The sequence below is a fragment of the Natator depressus genome, chromosome 1, assembly GCF_965152275.1.
Source record: "Natator depressus isolate rNatDep1 chromosome 1, rNatDep2.hap1, whole genome shotgun sequence".
NCBI classification, from domain to species: domain Eukaryota; kingdom Metazoa; phylum Chordata; order Testudines; family Cheloniidae; genus Natator; species Natator depressus.
The window spans coordinates 249,268,664-249,292,541 of record NC_134234.1 but is presented as its reverse complement, the minus strand read 5'-3'; the positions used below and the strand labels follow the sequence as shown (position 1 = coordinate 249,292,541).

General features: G+C 37.0%; 1 protein-coding gene across 2 annotated transcripts; it reads right to left on the bottom strand.

Annotated features, from left to right (window-relative positions):
- Window positions 1-1,046: 1,046 nt before the first annotated feature.
- Window positions 1,047-23,205, bottom strand: HCFC2 (host cell factor C2). Of its 2 annotated transcripts, XM_074940811.1 has the most exons (16): window positions 23,007-23,205; window positions 20,290-20,438; window positions 19,676-19,836; window positions 17,864-18,072; window positions 17,181-17,265; window positions 14,771-14,874; window positions 12,253-12,441; window positions 11,153-11,332; window positions 10,365-10,414; window positions 9,138-9,297; window positions 8,177-8,377; window positions 6,508-6,584; window positions 5,513-5,653; window positions 3,910-4,095; window positions 2,588-2,873; window positions 1,047-1,732 (listed from the first exon to the last, which is right to left on the bottom strand). In XM_074940811.1, the coding sequence occupies exons 1-16, from the start codon at window positions 23,176-23,178 to the stop codon at window positions 1,707-1,709; spliced, it is 2,376 nt and encodes a 791-aa protein (XP_074796912.1). In that variant the 5' UTR covers window positions 23,179-23,205; the 3' UTR covers window positions 1,047-1,706. The 2 variants fall into 2 exon arrangements, with proteins under 2 accessions (XP_074796912.1, XP_074796904.1); XM_074940803.1 differs by having other exon boundaries at window positions 1,047-2,873.
- Between the last annotated feature and the right edge of the window lie 673 nt (window positions 23,206-23,878).

Here is a 23,878-nt window from a genome sequence, read left to right as displayed (position 1 = left end):
ACAATGAAGATTTGTAAGGTCCCCAGTGCTTTTACATGGCATCACAGATTGTGGCAGTGTTAAAAAGGCTGTACCAGCACTTCCATTATAAACCCTGACTTTTAGAAGTCTAAAGTTTGGCCATAAAATTTACTTCAGCATATTTGGGTTATCCAATCTTTTATTGAGAATCTTTTGCCAAATATCTATGCCCCCATTAAAAACCAAACCAAACCAAAACCAAAACAAAACAGGTAAGTCCATTCTTAATTTTTAAGATTACATATTTACAGTACATGTTCTTAACACAAATGTTAGGGGAAAAGGCAAGTAATTCCACCTTGATGTATATTATTTTGGCATTGAAGGAAAAATTTAAAGTGCACAAGTATAAAACTTCATTGCACATGTGCAGTAACTCATTTTATAAAAATTATTAGATGCCTCAAAATCTATTCACCTAGTGGCCTCACACAATTCAGTCATTATACTCTACACTTTGGTAAACAAATTATTTTTTTTAAAATAAATAGCATTGAAATGTTTACATTTGTTCTATTACTGTGAACAAACATTTTCTTTAGCACAGGAATGGATCAACCTATTCCTAACAGCAGTGCTTTTTGAGCTAAATAGCTATCTAATTAATGAAAAATTACTGATAAGTAAATGGGAGTATTGAACTGATTGCTTTACTTGTATATTCTACCAAACAAGCAGTTATGAAGACTAACTGGAATAAATATGTCATAAGAATTAGCATATAATATGTGCAAAACTGCTTACCATGTATTTTGACTTTGGTTAAATTTTTAGACTAAAATATTTCAGAAATGTTATGGAAGCAACACAAGCGATTACAAACATAAGAATGAGGTACATTAAATTCTTATTAGTGCAAAAAGCAAGCATATGCTGGAAGCAAAGCATATGGATTTAAAAAATGGATGAATCCTCATGAAGGGTTTAATATTAGACCAGAGAGGTCTCTTTGTAAACATTAAGAATATTTACAGATTTAAGATTTGTACAACTTCAAAAGGATAACCCAAGTAATAGTAGTGCATTTACATTACATTTATATTTTTCAAAACAGAAGTGACAGTTTCCTAGTATTTGCATATCTTCAGGGAATGCCTTTAAAGATTAAAATATTTGTTACAAATAGTAGAAAAATCATTTCTTTACAAAAAGTACATATATTAAAATATTCTATACATTTTAAGATACTATAATAAATGGAAATGTTCGCCTTGCACTCGGATACCACATTCATCACTGTGGTATAAGAACTTCTACTGAACAGAGAAAACTTTGTAAAGCCTCATTATCTGTGCAATGACATTTCGACACGGGCAATCTACAAAATCTTTGAAAACTGGCACAAGTGGCAGATAATCTTGTGCACCTGCAGTTGTAACAAATTTAAATTCTGCTTCAAGTGTCAATTTCAGATTTAAAAGACAGTGATAGTTAAAATTTTAATCATCAAAATGGTTGTTGACAGAAGATAGTCAGTATCTAATTATTTACCTTCACTATAAGAATTTCTGTATATGATAGTTCAACCTGAGCAAGGCTGCATAATGCTGATGTTTAAAATGTAAAAAAAAGTGTTCATATAAATTTAAGATAAAAACAATGCAAAAATAAAATATTTGGGGCATTTACAAAATATTACAAATGTTAAACACTACATTTATAACTTGAATTTTATTATGGTGCTTCTATTTTGAACTTGATGTTTTCATTTCTGTGAAAAGAAGGAGACACACTATTATCTATATGAAGTCATGGAACATTTAAGTGGTCTGACACATTCAAACAGACCATATTCTTGAAGTTTGTATCTAGAGATTTCAGTATATAGATTATTGCCAAAACCCTCAAAGCAGGGCTGAAACAGTAAAACACCAAACTGAACTCTTCTACATTGTTGTCCACACTTGAAAACTGTTTCTCTAATATGGGGGAAGACAGAGTTTTCTTATAGTTCACCTTTGGTTTGAGCCCTGCAATTGTTTTACTGGTTTAAATGTAAAAGCTAGAAAGTAGTAATGAGTGGCTCACTGTCCTAATAAGCCAAGACACTAACACAATTTTAGAAACCTTAAGAGAAAGCAGTGATTTCACTGCCCTTACTGGGTGAACAAAATCAGGGCACCTCATACAGGGGCAACAAATTACTCTCTGACTAAAGAGGAAAAAGGACAGAAGGAACCAATCAAAACAGTGGATGATACTAGTTAGTTGGTAGTGTCAGCAAGACAAAAATTTTGAAGTTGAAATGAAGCTAATTAGAATCTAAAGTTTGGGTTTTTTCTGTTAATGTATACCTGTGGGGTGAACCAATACATTGATTAAGTTTTTTTTCCACTTTTCAGTTTTTACTTGCATCCAAATTAATAGAACAAGTTGTCTGAAAGTTTTAAGCTGAACTTAAAGACCAAATGTTTCTAAAAACTGTACAGATCATTCACGGAGAAGAAGTTTCCTCATGCATGCTGCTGAGGAAAAATGGACTCAACAACAGAAAAATGGTTTGATAAATAGTTTTCTCATAGTGCAGATAAATCCCATTTAACACAACATTTGGTATCCACTTTACCTTGAAGCCATCGAACTTGTGTAGCTGGTCCATATCCTCTCTCATTCTTTGCAGAAATCCTGAACACTATAGCAGGTCTGGAGGTGTAATCAACATGGGCATTTGAAAGCTGTGCAGCAGTCACTACACATGATGTTTTAAGACCACAGTATATTTTCATAAATACAAGCTGATTTGGGTTTTCGTGTACTTGTGTGGTACGAATAGCTAAGTAAGCTGAATATTCCAAGATATTTCCAGAAGGTGAAACAGGTGGCTCCCATGAAAGATGAATGCAGTCTACACTCTGGAGAAAAATTTGAAACATTATCTGCATAGTATCACAATGTGTTGAAACTCAACTGTCAATTAAGTACATTACATAAAGTTCCATTACCATTTAAGTGTGGTTATACTCTATGGAGAGTGAAAAGGCACAGTCTTACTCAGACCACCGGTCCTTATGTTTGTTCTGAGTCACATCTGCTTACTTTACCTATACACAAGCATTTACTACCTTTTACTCTTGATAGCAATTCTGAGCTAAAACAGGTATGGAAAACAGAAAACTTCTACTCTGGCTTATGCAAAACAAACAAAGAGCAACACAAACACCGTGATTCCAGATGTACAAATAAGGGGATATTTTGGCGGGAATGAGGTTGTGTAAGTGTAAATAATGGAAGAAACTATTTAAAATGTATTATTGGTAAGATAACATGAGTCAGAAAAAGCAGAGACTGATTTTCAGATTCCAAGTTGAATTTGTTGGGCTGGCCATTAAAAAAACAAAAAACCCATCTTTTTATTTGTAAATGAACAAATTTAATAAGTCATTGAGACACAAATATTAAATTTCAATGTCATTTTAAGAACTTTTCAGAGTGACCAACATTTTAACAGGATTACTGCCTGATTTATAAAAAAACATTCTAAAACATCACCATTCTTTGGATCTTTTAACGTGTTGTCAGGCCTTTTCTTTTAGGCTGCAAGCACCTTAGGACAGAGACAGTTTAACACAACACTAAACAAAGTCTGTACTGATCAGAGAACTGAAAAGTAAGTGTTACCTGGTAATAATATTTTCTATCAACACCTCTATCTCAGTGTTAAGTGTCTGAATGTGGTTCTTAACAAAAAGGCCGCACCAAAAAAAAAAAAAAAAGGTTACCGCAAGTAGAATTTACCCATCAACTTTTGACACTATATACTAGGACAGTTTTTTTTTGTTTGTTTTTGTGTTTTGTTTTGTTTTTTAAAGTAAAAATCCCAGAAATTACCAGATTAGGTTTGGGAGTCAACAACACTACACAAAGTGAAATCCTAATCAGCTTTCTCACCTTGGTGATTCTGACGGTTGAAGGTGCCCCAGGAAAACCAGGAATGCAGGTTTTAAATTCATTGACTTTACTGAAAGGGCCTACACCACAGCCATTAATTGCAGCAACCCTGAACCTGTACACAGTGCCTGGAAAGAGATCCTGTTTCTTAAGTAAACTGTAGTCTGGGACATCTGTATTTTCCACCTGAAAATTTAAATAATGCAAAATTCAAGTAAATAAGTTTACCTATAAAACACTAAAAATCACACCTAACCTAATGAATTAGCAGGTGGCAGGATCAGCTTAAGAAAAAAACTAAATTTAAAGTGATTTTAGAAGTGTGCGTGAACAGTATATACACAGTGGACCCCAGAAGTTAGGTCAAACTGTTATAAGGGCTAAGAGTAGCCCTTATAACAGAAGCATTTAAGAGAAATTTATAATCCCCATAAGAATAAAGAAATCCTCAGCTACAGTTTCACTGTGAAGTCTGCTCTGTTACACTGAATACAGCATATTATGGCTTGTTTGTTTTTTCATCTGATTATGGTCAGTGATAAAGGCACGATACTGGACTAAACAGAAATTATTTGCTTTGGTAGGGAACACAGGAGTTGCCATACGTTGCTTTGTATTAGTGTCACAATTCTATTAGTTTTCTTTAAACAAACTAAATATATTTTTTTATTTCAGTAATTTACAAAAATTATACTAATTAAAGCACTGACCTACTGCAGAGGAATGACAGATAAGGTAAAAAACAGTTAAAACTGTAATCCCTATTTTCACTTCCTGAAAAATGCTTTTTGATTGCTTTCTAGCATTAGTGTAAGTGATTTTTTTAATTTAATTTTATTTTTTGGACAGTGAAGGGAATGGCACAAGCAAGCTTTTTAAGTTATGCATTTGAAAAAAGGAACAATCTTATGCCCAAGCTATTATATTTTGTCCATTAACTTTTTTTTATTTCAGAAGTTGCTGTTTATAGTCATGAGCTATAACTTTGAATTGACATAAAAATAAAGCTGAATAAATCTTAAAAGTCACTATGCTGCTAACCAATACAGAATTCATTCATTTGTTTAAGTAAGGACATGTGTAATGTCGAACAATGTTAATGAGTATTAAAGAGACACATTTAAAGGAGAAGAGACCTCAGTGAATAAGTTTCAAGGTTGTATTTAAAAACAGATACTATATTAAAAACTGTATAGGTAACCCACACAATTTCTTAATTTTGAAATCCAGTTGCAGGTTTCTACGTTTTCATACCTCCAGTGATCACACACAAAAAGTTCTTACTGGTTTGAAAATTGACCAGTTTGAGAGCTATTGCCTATGTAACACTGGCATAAAACTAGTAAAAACTTAAGTGCGCCTTCCCTACAGTCATGCATTTTGTTTGGCTGGTTGAAGATTTAGCCTCAGAAAAAGAACGTAAGCAAGCAAGATATCTGCCAGCATCCTGAATTAGGTTTTTTAACTGTGGGTCCAGAACTCCTATTAGCACTAGCTCCTTCCACAGTGTGCCAAACCAGGAAATTCCCAAACCTTTAGTCTCAACCAGTTAATACACATGGGCAACACATTCCAAAATTAAGAACACAGGAATAGCACTTACCTTGTTGGAGATGCTTGATTTTTCTTCTGGCAACAAATAGTACTGGCTCACCAAAGCACTACTGCTCTTAAAAATTCCCACATCATACCACTGTCGTTCTCTTGTTTTCACTGTTGCCATCTGTCTTAGTGGAGTAGTTTTCTAATGTTTGAGGAACACATTATATAGACCACCCATACTTTAACATAAAAGAGTCACAGTTCATAAAACTAAAATATATGAAAAAAGAACTCCCAGTCACTCCAGTAAGTTACACTTTGTTGTACTTACAAAGAACAAATATACATTCATTACTCAAATGCAGTTAAAGTATTGAATGGTTAAACTTGTTAAAAACACTGGTATTTCCAAACACATGAGGTGGAAGGTATGCAGATAGTATGTGCCAAGACAGATATTTTACTAACATATTAGAAATACAAATAGACTGATGTTCTGATGCCATTTCTAAGAGTACTGCCCCAGAAAAGAGGTTCTTCTAGGAAGGACATTAGATTTTTTGTCACCTCTAAAGGGGCAAGTAGTTCTATATTAGCTCATCTTGCAGTTCAAAAGGAACTTAATTAAATTACCTATAGGTTTGAAACTGTGCAGTATGCCTGATCTAAAGTATGCAAGACTACATACTTCTATTTTAATCAAAGTACTAATTACAGGATGCATTTATGACCCTATTACGCATACCAGCTATATACACATAGTTGTACTATACTGAGTGATAAGAAATGTGGTCCTAGAGTTGAAATGTAGTTCAGTTTCCTCCCACCTTTCCTGAGTAGTTGTTTCATTTACACTCTCTCAAACCAAATTGTTTGCAACACAGAAGTTATTTTTTGAGAGACTGGATACAACGTATAATTATCATCTGTACCATTCACCGCAACCTACTAAGCAATGCATCATGTTTTTCTTTCAAACAAAATGTAACTATCTGGAGGGGCCTGAGACTAAGAACAGAGATCATCATTCATTACTATGCAATATCACATACTTACAGATAAGTGCACAGTCAAGTTATTTGTTTGACCAGTGCTGACTTTGGTTGAAGGTATTATAAAAGTAGTTTCAGCATCTAGAAACAAGAATTATATTAAAAACATTAGTTCACATAAAACAATTGACATGTAAAGACAAATTCCATAGCTTATAAAATTTGTAAATGGATTTCAGTGACAAGTGTCTCTTGCAAAAGTCTATTCAGTATTTCAGACATAGTTTGGTATGTTTTACATGCAGTGCTATTTACAACCTGACAATTTTAATAGCTTTTTTAAACCAACTGTTGGTTTTAAATGTACAGAACAACTCTAAGGGTGTCCGGCGTTGCATGCCATTGCAGTTAAAATGGTAGCATCAACGGAGACTAGACTAGACACAATTCGAAGGCAGTGGCATTATTAATAGTTATGGCCTAGAGTCATATATAAATTCTGTTTACAACAATATTGGACTATACACAAACAAATCAGACTGGGGCAGAAATTGCCCACCCAGTACGAACAATCTAAATGTTAAACCTAGGCAATGAATAATTTTAAATGTATTGCTCATGCATAAGGCTAAAGTTGTGTCACGGTTATTTTTAGTAAAAGTCAGGGACAGGTTACGGCTTCCGTAAATATTTATTGCCCGTGACTTGTCCCTGACTTTTACTCACTGTAACAAAATGGGGAGGGAGGTCCAGCACCCATGGCTTCCCACCCCCTCTGCTCCTGAGAGCGCCAGGGTTCCCCCAGGCTGGCTGAGAGTGCTGGAGTGCCCCCCACCGTCTGACAGCTCTAGCTGCCACCTCAGGGCTGAAGTGGAAAATGTCACAGAGGTCTCTGGAAGTCATACAACCTGAGCCTTACTCATTCATATCAGTACAGATCATGTGAGAACTCTAAACAAGGAATATAGAAAATACATTTTTTAAATAACCCACCAATTGGAAGAGAAAAAATAACTAATTCATTACATTATATAATAATTGTATTCAAGATTCAGACAACTCTAATTACTCCATCTGTATTCTGTGCTTACATGTCAAATTGTTAGAATAGTGCTTGTGTATGCAAGACATCACCAGCAGAGGGTCAACCAGTAGTTACTGCTCTCAGGCAATGGCAAATAGTTCATATTCGCTTCCATCTAGAAATTTTGTATTTGCATTGTTTATACATTGAGTTTACATAACCTGCTCATTTCAGACATTTCAATCATACATTAGGAGGTGGTCAGTCTAAAATAATAAATGTGATTAATTTAATTTCATTTGCGGTATGAGGCTTCCAATTCGGAAAGAAATTAATATGATCTGAGGTCACCATTTGAATATATTGCATTTTTAGCCAGAAAAACATTGGAGCGCGCAAACGTGCACAGGCACCAAAGTTCGTGGCTACCATTATCTAAAAGATGGATTTTTGTCAACTAGTAATGAATATCTGTAGCACTTTTCACCCACACAAATCAAAATGGTTTACAAAGGTGTGTAAGGATTATCCTCATTTTAAAGTGAGACCAGGGCAGAGATCTTTCAGCTTGCTCAGTATCATCAATGCCTCAACCATTATTTCAATCCCAGCCACTATTCAAAGATTACAAAATTTCCCACCACACTAGAAGTTGGATGGCCTTAGATAAATATGGCTCAAAATACAGTATGTGAAACACATTTCAAACCTTCAGATTTTGAACTGAATGTTGTTAGTGAAGTTTCATCTTTAACAACTGCCCCATTTGTACTTGATGACTCAGTTTTAACAGCCTGCTGGGTTACCATAGTTTGTGTGCTGGAGACAGTACTGGATACAGAAGCATCAGGATTTACAGTTCGTATGTCCAAGTCACGTAATTCAGCTACATTTGCTGAAGTCTGAGGACCTGCAATATGAAAAATATTAACTCAACTTCAATATTGATGTCAACTGATAAATATCAGCCTAATCTAGTTGTTTTTTAGTCTGCTATAGGAATCGATGCTAGCCAGATCCACACTAGAATAAGTCTGGTTAGATCCCTGCCATACACCAACTTTGGTGTAATTTAATTAATATCAATTTCTCCCCCCTACCAGTTGATATATTTACACAAAACACAAAAACACCTAACTATGGACAGGTACATAAGATGCTTCTTAGTTCCTCGACTGATAAAATCGGCCCATCTGATTAACTTCTGTTATTCTGCTAAGCATTAAATCTGGGAGGTAAAAATTTAAACACTGATCTAAAAGCAATTCTTAGTAGCAAAAACATCTGCAACCTTGAAATCCTAAATTTTTGCCAGTCCATGCAATTTAAGTGACTAGGAATATTATAAAACTGTAGAAATTAGTTTCTCAGTTGATACTTTCTATGCCAATTTTCAACCTGTAGCAACAGACTTTTCTCTTGTAGAGAGCTATTTATAGCCAAGTATTTGTCATCATAATGACAGAAGTGAACACTTTATTCCTCTTAAAGCACAATAAACTAGGGACAAATTATGGTTTCATCTTTCCCCACTGTTATAAATATGTACAGTAATAGATACTTTGTGAAAGGCTTAACTTAAAAAGAAACCTCACAAATATTCTTACTTTGCTATATTTGCAAGATTTTAACTCTAACTTTTCTTTAGTCTCTACTGAATAAACTCTTACCTAAAGTGCACGCTGGCAAAAGTGAGGGGGCATTTGACTCTTTGAATCCTCTAGAATCTAGATAGTTTCTCTTTGTAGCTTCTTGTGTAACCATGTTTTCAGGTTCAGTAATATTTTCTTTAGCTTCTAGTTTTAATAATGAATTAGATGTAACTTGTACCTATCCAAAAAGAAAGCAATTGTTTGTTTACAATAATTGTTAGAGTTTACAATTTGAGCTGCAAACATTGCAAGGAAATGTTTCATAAAATCTTTCCACTGGAATTTCAAATAAAGAAGAAAGTAATTAAACTTGTAAAACAAGCTTTTCACAAAGTCTAAATTTGATCTGATAGTGTCCTTGTAACATTCAAAGCTCTATTTTGGAGACCACTAGTATTCTTAAATGGAAGTGCAAATTAAAAGTTATCATGTACATTTACTGTACATGTACAGTTTATTTGCAAATAATCACATAAAGTACAATTATGTAGGCTCAACTATATTCCAAAAAAGATTAAGACATTTTATTAGAAATCCCCCCTCCATACTCATATCAACATATAGTTGTATTAAAGAAAACTTGTATTTCATTAAGATCCCCAATTAGTCTTGAGGAATAAGTTGTAGTCTTTAAGTGTCTTCAATTTTTGATTCCACACAAGTTCGCCTGTTTTCAGAGGCCTTAAACAGTTATGACCTAATCTAGATTTTTTGAAAGTTTAAGCCTTTTTAACCAGAATCTCTCTTTTAATGACCCTTCTTTTACTGGTAACAGGGCAGAAGGGAAGTCAACTGTACACACACTCCTATTCACAGGTTTCCAAAGGCCATATTAGAAGTCAACTGCTACTAACAGGCTTCCAAACACCATATTAGGAGCCTGCTACAAAGAAAGGAATTTCACCAAGGCTCTAATAAAGTAGCATATCCTCTCTGCCTCTCTGTACCCATTTTGCTGGGGCTTTGAGGACGAAGGAGATTTTCTTCTTGGTATCAGGCTCCCAGCTACCATAAAGTACTCAGTGCAACTGCAGCTTCCCTCTTGTATCAGCAACAATGGCTTTTCAAGACCCTCCATTCAATCAGGAAGTGAGGTAGCATCATTAGAACAGAAGTAATGTAATTAAGCAGTTAATTTTTTAGCTTAAAAATATTTCAGACTTTTTAAAATTGGCAAATTAGGGTGGGAAGCGAGACCATCACTAAAACATTGTCCTGATTTGAGAATTTTCAGTTTACACTTACATTATTAGGAACCATGTGATTTGTTTGGCTGTGAAGATCCAGCTTGATTCCTGGAGGAAGGATGATAGTCATTGATTATAGACTTTGCTGCTGAGTAGAACCACCTTACAGGTAAACAAAAACAAACACCCATTGATTCTATGAAGCATTAAAATGCTTTATATGGAGTCTATTTTATCCCAGTGAGTGAGCGCCAGAGCAGTATGAAGGCGCTTTTGTGTAAATGAGAATCAGGCCCTTTGTCTTATTGTCAAAATCTCTGTTTCTACTTACAGTAGCACTAAGTCTGAAATGAAACTGTAAGAGCAAACAAAATCAATGGAAATCCTTTTCCCAATACCTTCTCCTTCAAAGTCACATACAAATAGGATGTTAAACTTACCTTTGAACTCATTCCCCACTACTTCATGTACTGGCCAAAGTCGCAGCCAGATTTCAGGCTATCATATAGCAAAGTACAAAATCCATTCTGAGCATGGATTGTATTTTCCTGCCTCATATTAAATGTTTCACTCTGTAAGGCACTTCCAGGCTCATGAAATTCTAGCTTACATCAAGGAACCACTCCATCATTCAGCCAACTCGGGGTCAGGAAGCACAAGGGTAGTTTAAAAACCAGATTTTCAACTCTTGAGTTGCAGTGTGTGCACTCCCTAGGCACAGCCAAGGATTTGGGTCTTTATCTTACATTAATTTTAAAATGGATAGTTAAATATGTATCTATGTAAATATCTACAGGAACCTTTGTAGAAATGTAGTTTCATCTAAGGGAAATATTGCAGTACTACCTTGTGAACTCAGCAGTGCAGTCTCAGGAACCACAGTTCCACCAGTCACCATAGGGGCTGGGGAATCAGCATTTAACTGAAGAAGATATCCTTCAACTGTAGGAACTTCATCCCATTTTACTTGAAAAGAATTAGTTGTAGCTCTGATCAGCTGTACCTGCGATGGTGCTGATGGTTTCTCTAAAAGACACCAATTAAATACAATTGGAATATTTAAAGCTGCTCTTTCATTGCAGTTCAAATGATATTTCTGTAATGACAGTACATCAACGGTTCTCATTTCTCCAAATACATATGGCATAGGCCACGCGACAAAAAAGCATTTTTCAAACAAGTTATAAAATAAAGCCAGAAAATATTAAATTGTCTCTCGAGTGTCATACAAGGCACATTTTTTGAAGTCTCATGCCAGCAGAAAAATCAATGAGGTTCTAGGCTGCATATGCAGAGGCATCACTTCAAAGATCATGGAGAACAGAGGCTCCCTAGATAGCTTTATTGACAATGCCCCCAAAAGACTGGTCTAAGTATCTCTAGCACTGAATGCAATTGGACAGAATTCAACAAAAATGGCTAAGCAGCAGAAGACGACCTATGAAAAAAAGTGTGAGAATATTATTGCTTCATTAAGCAACTAAGAGTGGAACACAACCTTTTACAAGTACCTGAAGTGTGCAAACACCAAATATAGCAATTGTTTAGTGTGGTGAAAGAGGTAGGCGCAACAATAAAGTGAAATTAAGGAAAATTTAAAAGTGCACATCAGGAAAAAACTTACAAAATGTTTAGATAATATGCTCTTTAGCATCTTGTACTCAAGAATCTTAGAGGGGTTTTATTGAATTTAGCCTCATAAAACATCTTTGCACACCTGTGGGATTTGAGGCCTGTGAAACAGATCATTGTTTTTCCGCAGAAAGCCATAACAATAATCTTTAAATGCATCAACACTGAAACAATATTTTACTAGAAAAACCTGAGATTTAAAAGTTCACTAAACTTGCTATAGATTAAAACTTCCGAGCAGGTATGATGCCAAGTTTCTATATTGTTGCAAGATGTACAACATATTATAGTACTTTTATTATGTTCTTACTCACCTGTATCTAAATACCAAAGATCCTTGCAGCAAACTTGATTATTCCAAGCTTTTCTGTAACCATCTCTACCGCTCCAGATGTACAGACGAGTGCCGACTGCCACAGCACAGTGTCCAGCTCTTGGCCTGGGTAACAAGTTCTTTTTGTCTTCCTGACAATCTGAGATTAGACCGATCCATTCCGTGGTATCTAGTAAGTGAAACTTGAAATAATCAGTACCATTCAATAAGTGTTTTCAAAACAAGAAATACAGATAATAATCCATCTAACTAGTCAAAGAGAAAGTGATTGTCTATGAGACTATGTGTGTGTTTATATTTACTCATTTGAATCATTAATGGTTCGAATATTCTCTAACCTCTGAAGTTAGACCAGATATCAGCTACATTGCAGACAAGTCATTTGAGCCTCCACTCCAATTGATTTGTATCATATATGATCTACAAATGTGTCTCCTGGCAAACAAATATAATTGAAGCCATTTTCCTGATCTTTGGTTGCATCATGTGGAAATGTACAGTAAAAAGGTATGGGTCCTAAGGTAGTTCAGTGTGCATAACTAAAAGGCAACAACCGTGTCTTATAGTACAGGAATATAACAGAATACAGAACCTATTGGGGAGTTACCCCAGCATTGTTCTGTATTTACAATGCTGCTGACTTTTTACAACTAGGGCTGCCGATTAATCGCAGTTAACTCATGCAATTAACTTAAAAAAATTAATCGTGATTAATCGCAGTTTTAACTGCACTGTTAAATAATAGAATGCCAATTGAAATTTATTAAATATTTTGGATGTTCTTCTTCATTTTTATATATATTGTATTCTGTGTTGTAACTGAAATCAAAGTGTACGTTATTTTTGCTTATAAATATTTGCACTGTGAAAATGATAAAAGAAATAGTATTTTTCAATTCACTTTATACAAGTACTGTAGTGCAATCTCTTTGTCGTGAAAGTGCAACTTACAAATGTAGATTTTTTTTTGTTACATGACTGCACTCAAAAACAAAACAACGTAAAACTTCAGCGCCTACAAGTCCACTCAGTCCTACTTCTTGTTCAGCCAATCATTAAGACAAACAAGTTTGTTTACATTTAAGGGAGATAATGCTGCCCTCTTCTCACTTTCTGGTGATGTTGTAAATAAGAACAGGCATTTGCATGGCACTTTTGTAGCCAGCATTGCAAGGTATTTACATGCCAGATATGCTAAACATTCGTATGCCCCTTCATGCTTCAGCACGATTCCTGAGGACATGCTTCCATGCTGATGCTCATTAAAAAGAAAAAAGTGTTAATTAAATTTGCGACTGAATGCCTTAGGGGAGAATTGTATGTCCCCTGCTCTGTTTTACTCACATTCTGCCATGTATTTCCTGTAATAGCAGTCTCGGATGATGACCCAGCATGTTGTCCATTTTAAGAACAAATTCACTACAGATTACACAAAATGCAAAGGTACCAATATGAGATTTCTAAAGATAGCTACAGCACGGTTTAAAAATCTGAAGTGCCTTCCAAAATCTGAGAGGGACGAGGTGTTCAGCTTGCTTTCAGAACTAACACTCCAATGTGGAAACTACAGACCCCAAACCACCAAAAGAGAAAATCAATCTTCTGCTGGTAGCATCTGACTCAGCTAATGAAAATGAACATGTGTTGGTCCACACTGCTTTGGATTATTATCGAGAAGAACCCGTCATCACCATGGATGCATATCTTCTGGAATGGTGGTTGACACGTGAAGGGACATGTGAATCTTTAGCATATCTGGCACGTAAATATCTTGCGATGCCAGCTACAATAGTAACATGAGAACATCTGTTCTCACTTTCTGACACTGTAAATGAGAAGCGGGTAGCATTATCTCCTGCAAATGTAAACAAATTTGTTTGTCTGAGTGATTGGCTGAGCAAGAAGTAGGACTGAGTGGACTTACAGGCTCTATATTTTACATTGTTTTATTTTTGAATGCAAGTTTTTTTGTACATAATTCTATATTTGTAAGTTCAACGTTCATGATAAAGAGATTGCACTACAGTACTCATATTAGGTGAATTGAAAAACCACTATTTCTTTTGTTTTTTTACAGTGCAAATACTTGTAATCAAAAATAAATATTAAGTGAGCACTGTACACTTTGTATTCTGTGTTGTGATTGAAATCAGTATATTTGAAAATGTAGAAAACATCCAAAAATATGTAAATAAATGGTATTCTATTGTTTAACAGAGTGATTAATCACACATTTAATCACAATTAATTTTTTTAATTGCTCGACAGCCCTATTTACAACATGACATCTGTTATCCAGAAAGTATTTTTCATGAATTAAATGTACACCCAGATCAATGGAGAGCTTGAGAGTAAAACATGTGCCAGGTGGGATGTGAAACTGGTGTCTAGTTCTAAAGTCGCCTAAGAATATTTTTTAAGACTTTACTCATAGGTTTACATCTGTTAAAACAAGTGTTCAATTTATCATTATCATCAAAAAGGGCAGAAACACTAACCCAAATTTAGATAAGAAAATGAACTGGTACACTTCCATTCACCATCACAAGCAGAAATCTCATCCTCCACTGTCTGTGGAACCCATCCACCAAAAACATACATTCTAAAAATAAGGGAAGAAGGATGGGGGGAAAAAAAAAAAAAAAGACAAAGCTAATTAACAATGTTCCCAGGCCTGTTGCATCGTTCCATCTCATTATATACTCTATGACAAAACAGAATATTTACAGGACTTTAGCGTCTCAATCGTAGTTTACAAGAGTTTGTTTATGCCCCACAATCTCTTTCTAATTGGTGCTGTTACAGGTCTATAGATATCAAAAGTGTTGAGCAAAATAACTACGAGAAATATTCCACATTATGCACTAGGACACTTACAAAATGAATACATCTCTGGTATATTTCTTATCTCAATAAAGGCAACTGAAACTGCTAGATATTTAGAAGTTAAACTTCTACAGCCCTTCCATGTATTGTTCACAACAGACCATTTTAAAAAAGACTATCAGATATCAGAATTAGAAATGCGTTGTATGAAATACAATCTGATAACGTTTTTTAGGAATAAAAAAATCAAAAGCTGTGATCTTGTCTCAGAGGGCACTCTTCTTCCCCCACCCCATATATACAACCTGTAAGGTGATATAAATTGGAAGCAAATACATTTACTTTGATAAAGCTATCTGACGGACTGAGTTATGCTACTTGGTAGAAGAGTAATCTAGGGCAGTGGTTCTCAATCAGGGGTACACATACCACCGGGAGTACTCAGAAGTCTTCCGGAGGTACATCAACTCATCTATATATTTGCCTAGTTTTACAACAGGCTACATAAAAAGCGCTGGCAAAATCAGTTCAAACTAAAATTTCATACAACTTGCTTATACTGCTCTATATACTATGCACTGAAATTAAGTAAAATATTTATATTCCAATTGATTTATTTTATAATTTTATGGTAAACATGAGAATGTAAGCAATTTTTCAGTAAGAGTGTGTTGTGACACTTTTGTATTTTTATGTCTGATTTTGTAAGCAAGTAGTTTTTAAGTAAGATGAAATGGGGTATGCAAGACAAATCAGACTCCTGAAAGGGGCACAGTAGTTCGGAAAGGTTGAGAGCCACTGATCTAGAGAGTAAAAGAACATACAGCAATTTTCCATGTTTTAAGTACTATTTTGTATAGTTATACAAAGGGACCAGGGAAAGAATTAGATACATGCATGACTCAGTCTGATTACATGATTCAGAATACAGAATTCAGTTTTGTTGATGGAAGTTTATGGGGTTGCGTGTGTGCGCGCACACATGCACACTCCTGTGCGTATATATTTCCACAGCACTTTGATGGTCTACGAAACGAAAGGGTAATGATCAAGCTCTACCTCTCCCCCTAAATTGTTATCAGCAGTATTGCCTGGAAAAATCTATTCAAGCTAAATGTTATTTATACTACTAAGTAACATCAGTCTTTTTTTAAAATATCACTCTAAAGTTTAGCATTTCAACGTACACTCCCCCCCCTCCCCCCCCGACTCCCTACTCTCATTCAGTATCTGGAATGTTTCTCTCTCACTTCTTTCTTCAGCTCCAGTATACTACAACATTGAAGTTCCTACAAAGTAATAGAATGACCCATCTTTCAGATGATTGTATGTGTTACCATATGTTCAAATATCACACTACCCTGTTTTATGGATTATCATTCTGCAATTGCAAAAGCGCATGGGTGGTTATTTACATGTATTAAAAGCAGTCTCTATTTTCATGAGTTTTTGAAATTTGTTAAATGTTATGGCTTGAGGTAAAAAGCTGTGAAGTTAATACAGCAGACTATGTGCCTACTACTGACAGAGCTTTAAAACTACAGTCTACCAATAAACAGATCCGAGAAATTACCAACCAGCAGCTCGTCTCCACTAGAATTAGAAGGATGCGTTGGGCATAATTGGGACATGTACTCCGGATGCCAATATGCAGGCTCCCACATGATGCTGTTAAGTGGAAGCCAACTGGTGTGAGGAAATGAGGGTGGCCAAAAGAAACCTTAAGACCACCCTTTAGCAGAAGAGTTGATTTCAACACCACAGAGCAGATAGAAGCAGCAGCTAATGACAGAGAGGAATGGAAGAGACTAATTTTTGCCCTGTGCGCCAACACTGGCGTGAGAAGGATGTAATAATAGTAGTAATACTACTAAAATTCACTAACAGCCTTAATTTAGATGATGGCATATTGCTATCTCCATAGATTCCACAAAAGCACAACATCCAGAGGAGCATTCCACAAGGCCAAAGCTGTTTATGTTGTACAGTGGTGGGTAAGGGTAATCCAACACAGAAACACTATATCGTCATTCTCCTACTAGGTGTACCTTTCTATAGTTGAGCTTTTAACAACAGACATACTTGTTTCCTATTACATTGGCTGTATGGAGACTGCGAGGAAGTGGCACCGTCCCCTTAGTTTCTGGTCTTGACCAGGTCATTGTTTCTGGGGGAAAAAAAAAAAAAAAAAAGATAGCAGCATTTCAGTAGAGTAATAAATATATTCTATACAGCTATTTGTGCATATCATTTCCTAGATTTCAGGAAATACTGTGCATGTACCTACTATTAATTAGATTTTAACAAAGCAAGAAGGTAGCCCCTTTCAAGCTAATCTCTATCTTCATATTTATAGTTTTTTAGTAACTTCACACTAAGATGATTTTTATGTTAACTGTCCGTTTCAGATTTATATAATAGGTTGACAAACCTGTTTACCAATTTGAAATTGAGATTATAATCCCAATTTCACTAAGGCTACTCAATTTTTAATTATTTTGGTAAGAATATTTAAGATATCCTAGTAAAACCAATGATCTCGGTGTGCAAGTGAACGTTGCAGCATGTTAGTGGTAAAAGTAATAGTCATAGAAATCTGACACATTTTGTCCCACTGAATAAAATGGCATTAAGACTATACACTGGATGTCATTAAATCATGTGTTAATTACAATTATATATCAGATCACTAATTGTCAGAGGGTTTCACTTTTCCTCAACACCAGACATGCACTTCAGCTGATTCACACACTGACTGAACTCACCTATGTCAAGCTCCCAAAGGTCATTAAGTCGACAGCCACACATCCCTCCAAAAATATACATCTTTGGATTTCCCAAATCTTTTCTGCAATACACAATGGCTGTGTGGGATTCTCGAGGAGAAGGCAAGATCCCTTTGGTCATTGGAATGTTCCAGCCTATGACTCCAGAACCATGTTGCAGCTCCAGTTCATAGAAATCATTTAAATATCTAGTGTAAAATTAGGAAGATATTGAAAAATATAACTGAAGGATTATAAAAGGGAACATTGGTGAATTTTAGACCCCCTCCCCCAGCACTTTAACTTGTTTTTTCAAAAGGTTATCATAGCAGATGGCTATAATGATTTTATTTTTACAGTACCCATCAAACGTTTGATGGTAGGGGCTGTACAAACAGAATAAAAACAAACTCCACAAAATAGCATCCTTTTTAAACACAAGCAAAAAGGAGGAAGGTCCAATTTATAAAAAGGAAGCTAAACACAGGGCCAGTATTCATTTTAAAAAGTAGGTTTTAAAAATACTGAGATGATATTTAAATGTAAGGAGGGACAAAGTATGGGCAGATTTCAGGCACAAACTGTACATCGAAGAAAGTCTGCTTTCATTCCATTTTTGACATCTGGCATTCCACAAAAAAGCCATATTCAAAAGTGACACCAAGATTCTTAGCATGATTCAAATTTCCTCAGCAACTGAAGAGCGGCTTGCTAAGCTGTAAATGATAAATACCCTATGATATGGTGCATCAGCAGAATATGAGCAGAATGCCCTCAGGTTGGCCAGTGAAGAGAGAATTCACCATTTATTGTTGAATTAAATGAAATCCACTTATTGCAAGTTACTTTTAGAGAACGGTCTGAGTTCTGATACTTGTTTCAGTCAAATCTTGTTTAATAGGGAGAAGAGAGTTTTGACACATTATTGCAGCTAGCCAGTTGCAAGTGGTCTTAACTGCCATTCACTGTGGGGGAAAAAGTATTTTCAGCTTTGGTATCCTATGTGTGTTGATTTAAAATTAACTGTACTTTGAAGTGTTTGTATATGCAGCACATTCCATGGTTCTCCGCAACATTTTGTGAACAAAATCTTCCAACCCAAATCCACTGAAGCAGGAAGACTCATGGGAACTTCCATTAAAGTAATTTAAATTAAAAAATACTACTCGCATGCCAAAGCACTGTATAAAGATATGTAAGGGTATAGCTACATTGTAATTAAACACCTGTGGCTGGTCCATATCAGCTGAATCGTGCTTGTGGGTCTCTGGCTAAGGGGTTGTTTAATTGCAGTGTAGAAGTTCAGGCCTGGGCTGGAGCCCAGGCTCTGGAACCCTCCCAGCCTGCAAGGTGCCAGAGCCCAAGCTCCAGTCTGAGCCATATCACAATTAAACAGCCCTGAGCCTGAGTCCCAGTCAGTTGACATGTTCAGCAGCAAGTGTTTAATTGCAGTGTAGACATAGAGAAACATCAGATGACCTTTTTGGGTAACAGGAGATCGAAGGAAAGAGAGACTACTGTTCAGAAATTTAGTAGCTAATCCTGGAGTTCTGCAAAACAGCACTCTATTTAGCTTCCACTGCAAATATGTCAGAGCTTCTAGCCAGTTATCCCTGCAACAAGCCTAATGGGAAGACTATAGCAAAGCCCCTTTATTGCGCAAAGACTACCTAACATGCATTTCTAGTAATTCCATCACTATCATCTGGGACATGAAAAAAAATTTCTTCTTCTAACAGTTTAGAAGCTTTTTTGGTTTGTGTCTTGTTACATCTATTATTTACATATTTTGATCAAACACAATCAGCATACCTGGGAATGTTATTGTTTGAATCTTCACTTTCATTTGCCAGGCCACCAAATAAATAACACTTGTTACCATATAAAGAAAAGCTGTGGCCAAGTCGAGGACAAGGTGGTGAACCAACAGACGGAGACTGAGGCTTTACTTTTTTCCACAGCCATCGACTTGCCTTAAAGGGGGCAGGGGGAGGGAAAAAAAGACAACTTCAGATCAAATCTGCTCACATACTATCAATAAAGTGTAATTTGAGAATCAAGATAACATCATGGACTATTCTTTGCATATTTTCTGTATAATCTTTAGTTGAGTATTAATTTATTGAATATTTCCCGATACCCTCCTAAATCAAACAGGAATAAAGTTGAGTAACAACTGATAATAAATTAATGAAGTAAAACCTAATGACATTAAACATTTTCATTTTATGTTCCATTTTCAAGATTTAGTTCTTCTCTCCTCAACAGAACACACAATGCTCATCCATACCAGCTTTCTGAGAGCCGCAGCCTGTCAGATCATTCCAAACTCAATGTATTATTTCACTTAAATAGAAGCAGTCTTTTAGCAAAATGGATAAATGCAGCAATCTTTAAAACTGAAAGGTCTTTATTGAGTTTCTTACCTGTAATTCATATAAATCATTACTGTATCTTCCATATTCAACCATTCCTCCGAACACTAGTATTCTGGTGCCATCGCAGACAAATCCATGGGCTGCACAGCCTGGAGGAATATCTCCTCTAACAGCAGGAAGAAACCACTGATTTGTAGCTATAGTATAAAAAAAAAATTTTTAACACCCAGAGGGAATTGATGCTCCTTTAACAACTCTGCCATCAAAAGAGGGACACACAAGAGACACTTTTTCTTCTTTACTGACTGTAGGTGGCTCTCAATAGGACAGGATAACAATAAAGAGGTTATAAAATAAAAAGCAAGTCAATCGACGGAAACACCACCACATTGATCACTGCTCTGTGAAACAGGTGTTACTGAACATAAACTCTGGCAAGTCAAGTGTAATTAGTCAGGCCAAAAAAGAATCTGCACAGCAACTAGCAAAAGACATAAAAATCTAACACTAAAATTTTTTAAGCACATCAGAAACAGGAAGCCTGCCAAACAATCAGTGGGGCTACTGGACGATCAAGGTGCTAAAGAAGCACTCAAGGAAGACAAGGCCATTGCAGAGAAGTTAAATGAATTGTTTATATCAGTCTTCACTGCAGAGGATGTGAGGGAGATTCTCATACCCGAGACATTCTTTTTAGATGACAAATATGTGGAACTGTCCCAGACAAAGCATACAAGGTCAAAGTGGGTAACTGTCCTGCCCAAGCTCTCACAATGAGCCACTGGCAGAGTCAACAGTAGTAGTTCTGGCTTCCTCTACAGTTATAAAAGAAAAGGAGTACTTGTGGCACCTTAGAGACTAACAAATTTATTTGAGCATAAGCTTTCGTGAGCTTATGCTCAAATAAATTTGTTAGTCTCTAAGGTGCCACAAGTACTCCTTTTCTTTTATAACTGTAGAGGAAGCCACAAGGTGGCTGTTAGTCTGTATTCGCAAAAGAAAAGGAGTACTTGTGGCACCTTAGAGACTAACACGGCTGCTACTCTACAGTTATACTAAGTTCTAGATCACACTCTCTCTGCCCCTGTCAACACTAGAGAACCTTTTGAAAAAATTTCCATTATTGCCAACACCAGTTCAGATTAATCGAATTTAGCAACATTCAGAGTTTTAGTGCAGATGTGGTTTCCATTACTAACACTGTCTTTAGCGCTATGTCATCTAGCCCTGCTATGACAAAGTCTTGCTAGATTGGTGCAGAAATTGAATTAATGTTAACAACTGCAGGGAATTCTTCACAATTATCCCTAGTGAAGACATGGCCCAGGTAACTAGTAAAAGTCTCTCACACTGCTCATACTCACTAACTTCCACACTGACTCTTTCCAAAGAAAAGACATCTTTCTACTGTCACAATGAAATAAAGGTCAAAGTCACATACCCTTTTACTACCATGCAGTGTTTTAAAGGGACACTATCAATTTGACATCTAGTCAGCGTTAAAAAGTTTCATTATATTTACCCCAACCAGTAATACATGTACATTTAAATTTTCTTATTGTAAACACTTTTCTCCCCTTTGGCTGTTAGATTCCACACACACTCACAAACAATAGGGGAAACTATTAAACTAATTCTACAAGAAATAGTGTAAATACACAAAGAAAAATGTAAACAACGCTTTCCCCAATCACATGTTATTTATAACAATACGGTAGATTAGGACATTTTAAAAAGTGGGGTTTTTAAACTGACTGCACCTGTTTAAGTGTAGCAAAGTCATATCTGCAAGCTGGTATGGCAAAATTTTGCTCAGAAGAAAATCTAACATTTCTCCTCTGAATGAACTACCTTCAAAATATTTTCACAATCCTGACTTCAGCTAAAATGCAGTCACAAAAATCATACAACCATTTCTTTGCTATTTATATACGTTTCTATAGTACTTAAATTTGGAGAGGGAAAATGATGGTCTAGCTCTCATTTTCTCAACTTGGGTGTCCTTTAATTCTTATCCCAACCAGCAGCAGCAAAAACTGATTTGTACAGAACAGCCTACCTAGTCCCCATCTCAGGTCACACATTGAAATTCTACACAACTATCCCAGTCGGAGGGGATTCTGTGCAGTAAGTGTTTCAGCATCTAATCTTTCATGAATAAAATTAGTCTTCAGGAGTTGCTGTCTGATAAAACTCCCAATGCAGCCACATTCACTTTGCTAACCCAGATCTACTTCTCTTCATATTCAATGCCTTGAGTTGCCACCAGAAGGAACAAGTGGGATTTGGCGGATGAAGGAGAGACAAAAGCAATAAACTGGTCTCCAGTTGCTCAACAGGCACCTTCTCAGTCAATTCCATCCAATCCTTCCGAGCTAAAGAGGAGGCTATGACAGATTCACACCTAGGGACGTAACTTCCTTTGCCTTAGAAGAGGCAGTAAATCCAGCCTCGGCATTCAAATGCTGGCACAACGCCAGCAGGACCCAAATCTAGGGCAGATTTTTCTCTCAGCGGCCTGCAGCACAAACAGCAGCTGCCGCCAGACACCCAGGGCTGGAAGCCCACGTCCCACAGAAATCAGCGGAGCAGGGACAGAAAACATCCCTCCCGAGCCCTCACCCCCGTGCACCTCCCCCCCCCCATATGCACCCGCACTCATGGCTCCCTTGGGAGATCCGCTCAGCCCCAGCGCGCCCAGCCCGGCCGTGGCGGCGGCTCCTGACCCGCCTCCCCGCCCGCCCGTCGCGGGCCGCGCCCCGTACCCGTGTTGTAGACGTGCAGCTCGTCCGCGATGCCCTCGTTGCCGCCCCCGAAGATGATCACCAGCTCGCGGATGGCCACGGCGCGGTGTCCGTGGCGGGAGCGGGGCACCGGCCCGGTGGATGAAGGGACCCGCCTCCAGCTTAGGCCAGCAGCGGCGGCGGCCGCCGCCATCTTGCCGCCACTCCCACAATGCACCGCGCGGGCGAGGGGTGGCCGCGGCGGGGGCGAGAAGAGGAGGAGTTTGGGCTGCGCGCGCAGCAGCGGCAGCGAGGGAACGTCCCTTCAGTTGCGTCAGACACACGCCAGCGTAGAGTGTGGGGCGGGAAAGTGCTCCCTGCTGGACGGTGCTGCCTGTAAAAGAAAAGGAGGACTTGTGGCACGTGAGAGAGACGAGCAAATTTATTTGAGCATAAGCTTTCGTGAGCTACAGCTCACTTCATAGGAAAGCATCCGATGAGGTGAGCTGTAGCTCACGAAAGCTTATGCTCAAATAAATATGTTAGTCTCTCAGGTGCCACAAGTCGTCCTTTTCTTTTTGCCAATACAGGCTAACAGGGCCGCTACTCTGAAACCTGTGCTGCCTGTAGCGGTTACTGATGGGTAACAGAGTGTAAGAAACTGCTATTGTAAACAGCTTTTACCTGAGGTAGCAAATGCCTAGAGATAGCAATGTGTCCCCTGCACTCAGGGTAGGACAAAGTATCATCACAGAATCATAGGGATCTCCGAGAAGTCATCTAGTCCAGTCCCCTGCACTCAAGGCAGGACTAAGTATTATCTAGACTAGACCATCCCTGACAGGTGTTTGTCCAACCTGCTCTTAAATATCCCCAATGATGGAGATTCCACAACCTCCCGAGGCAATTTATTC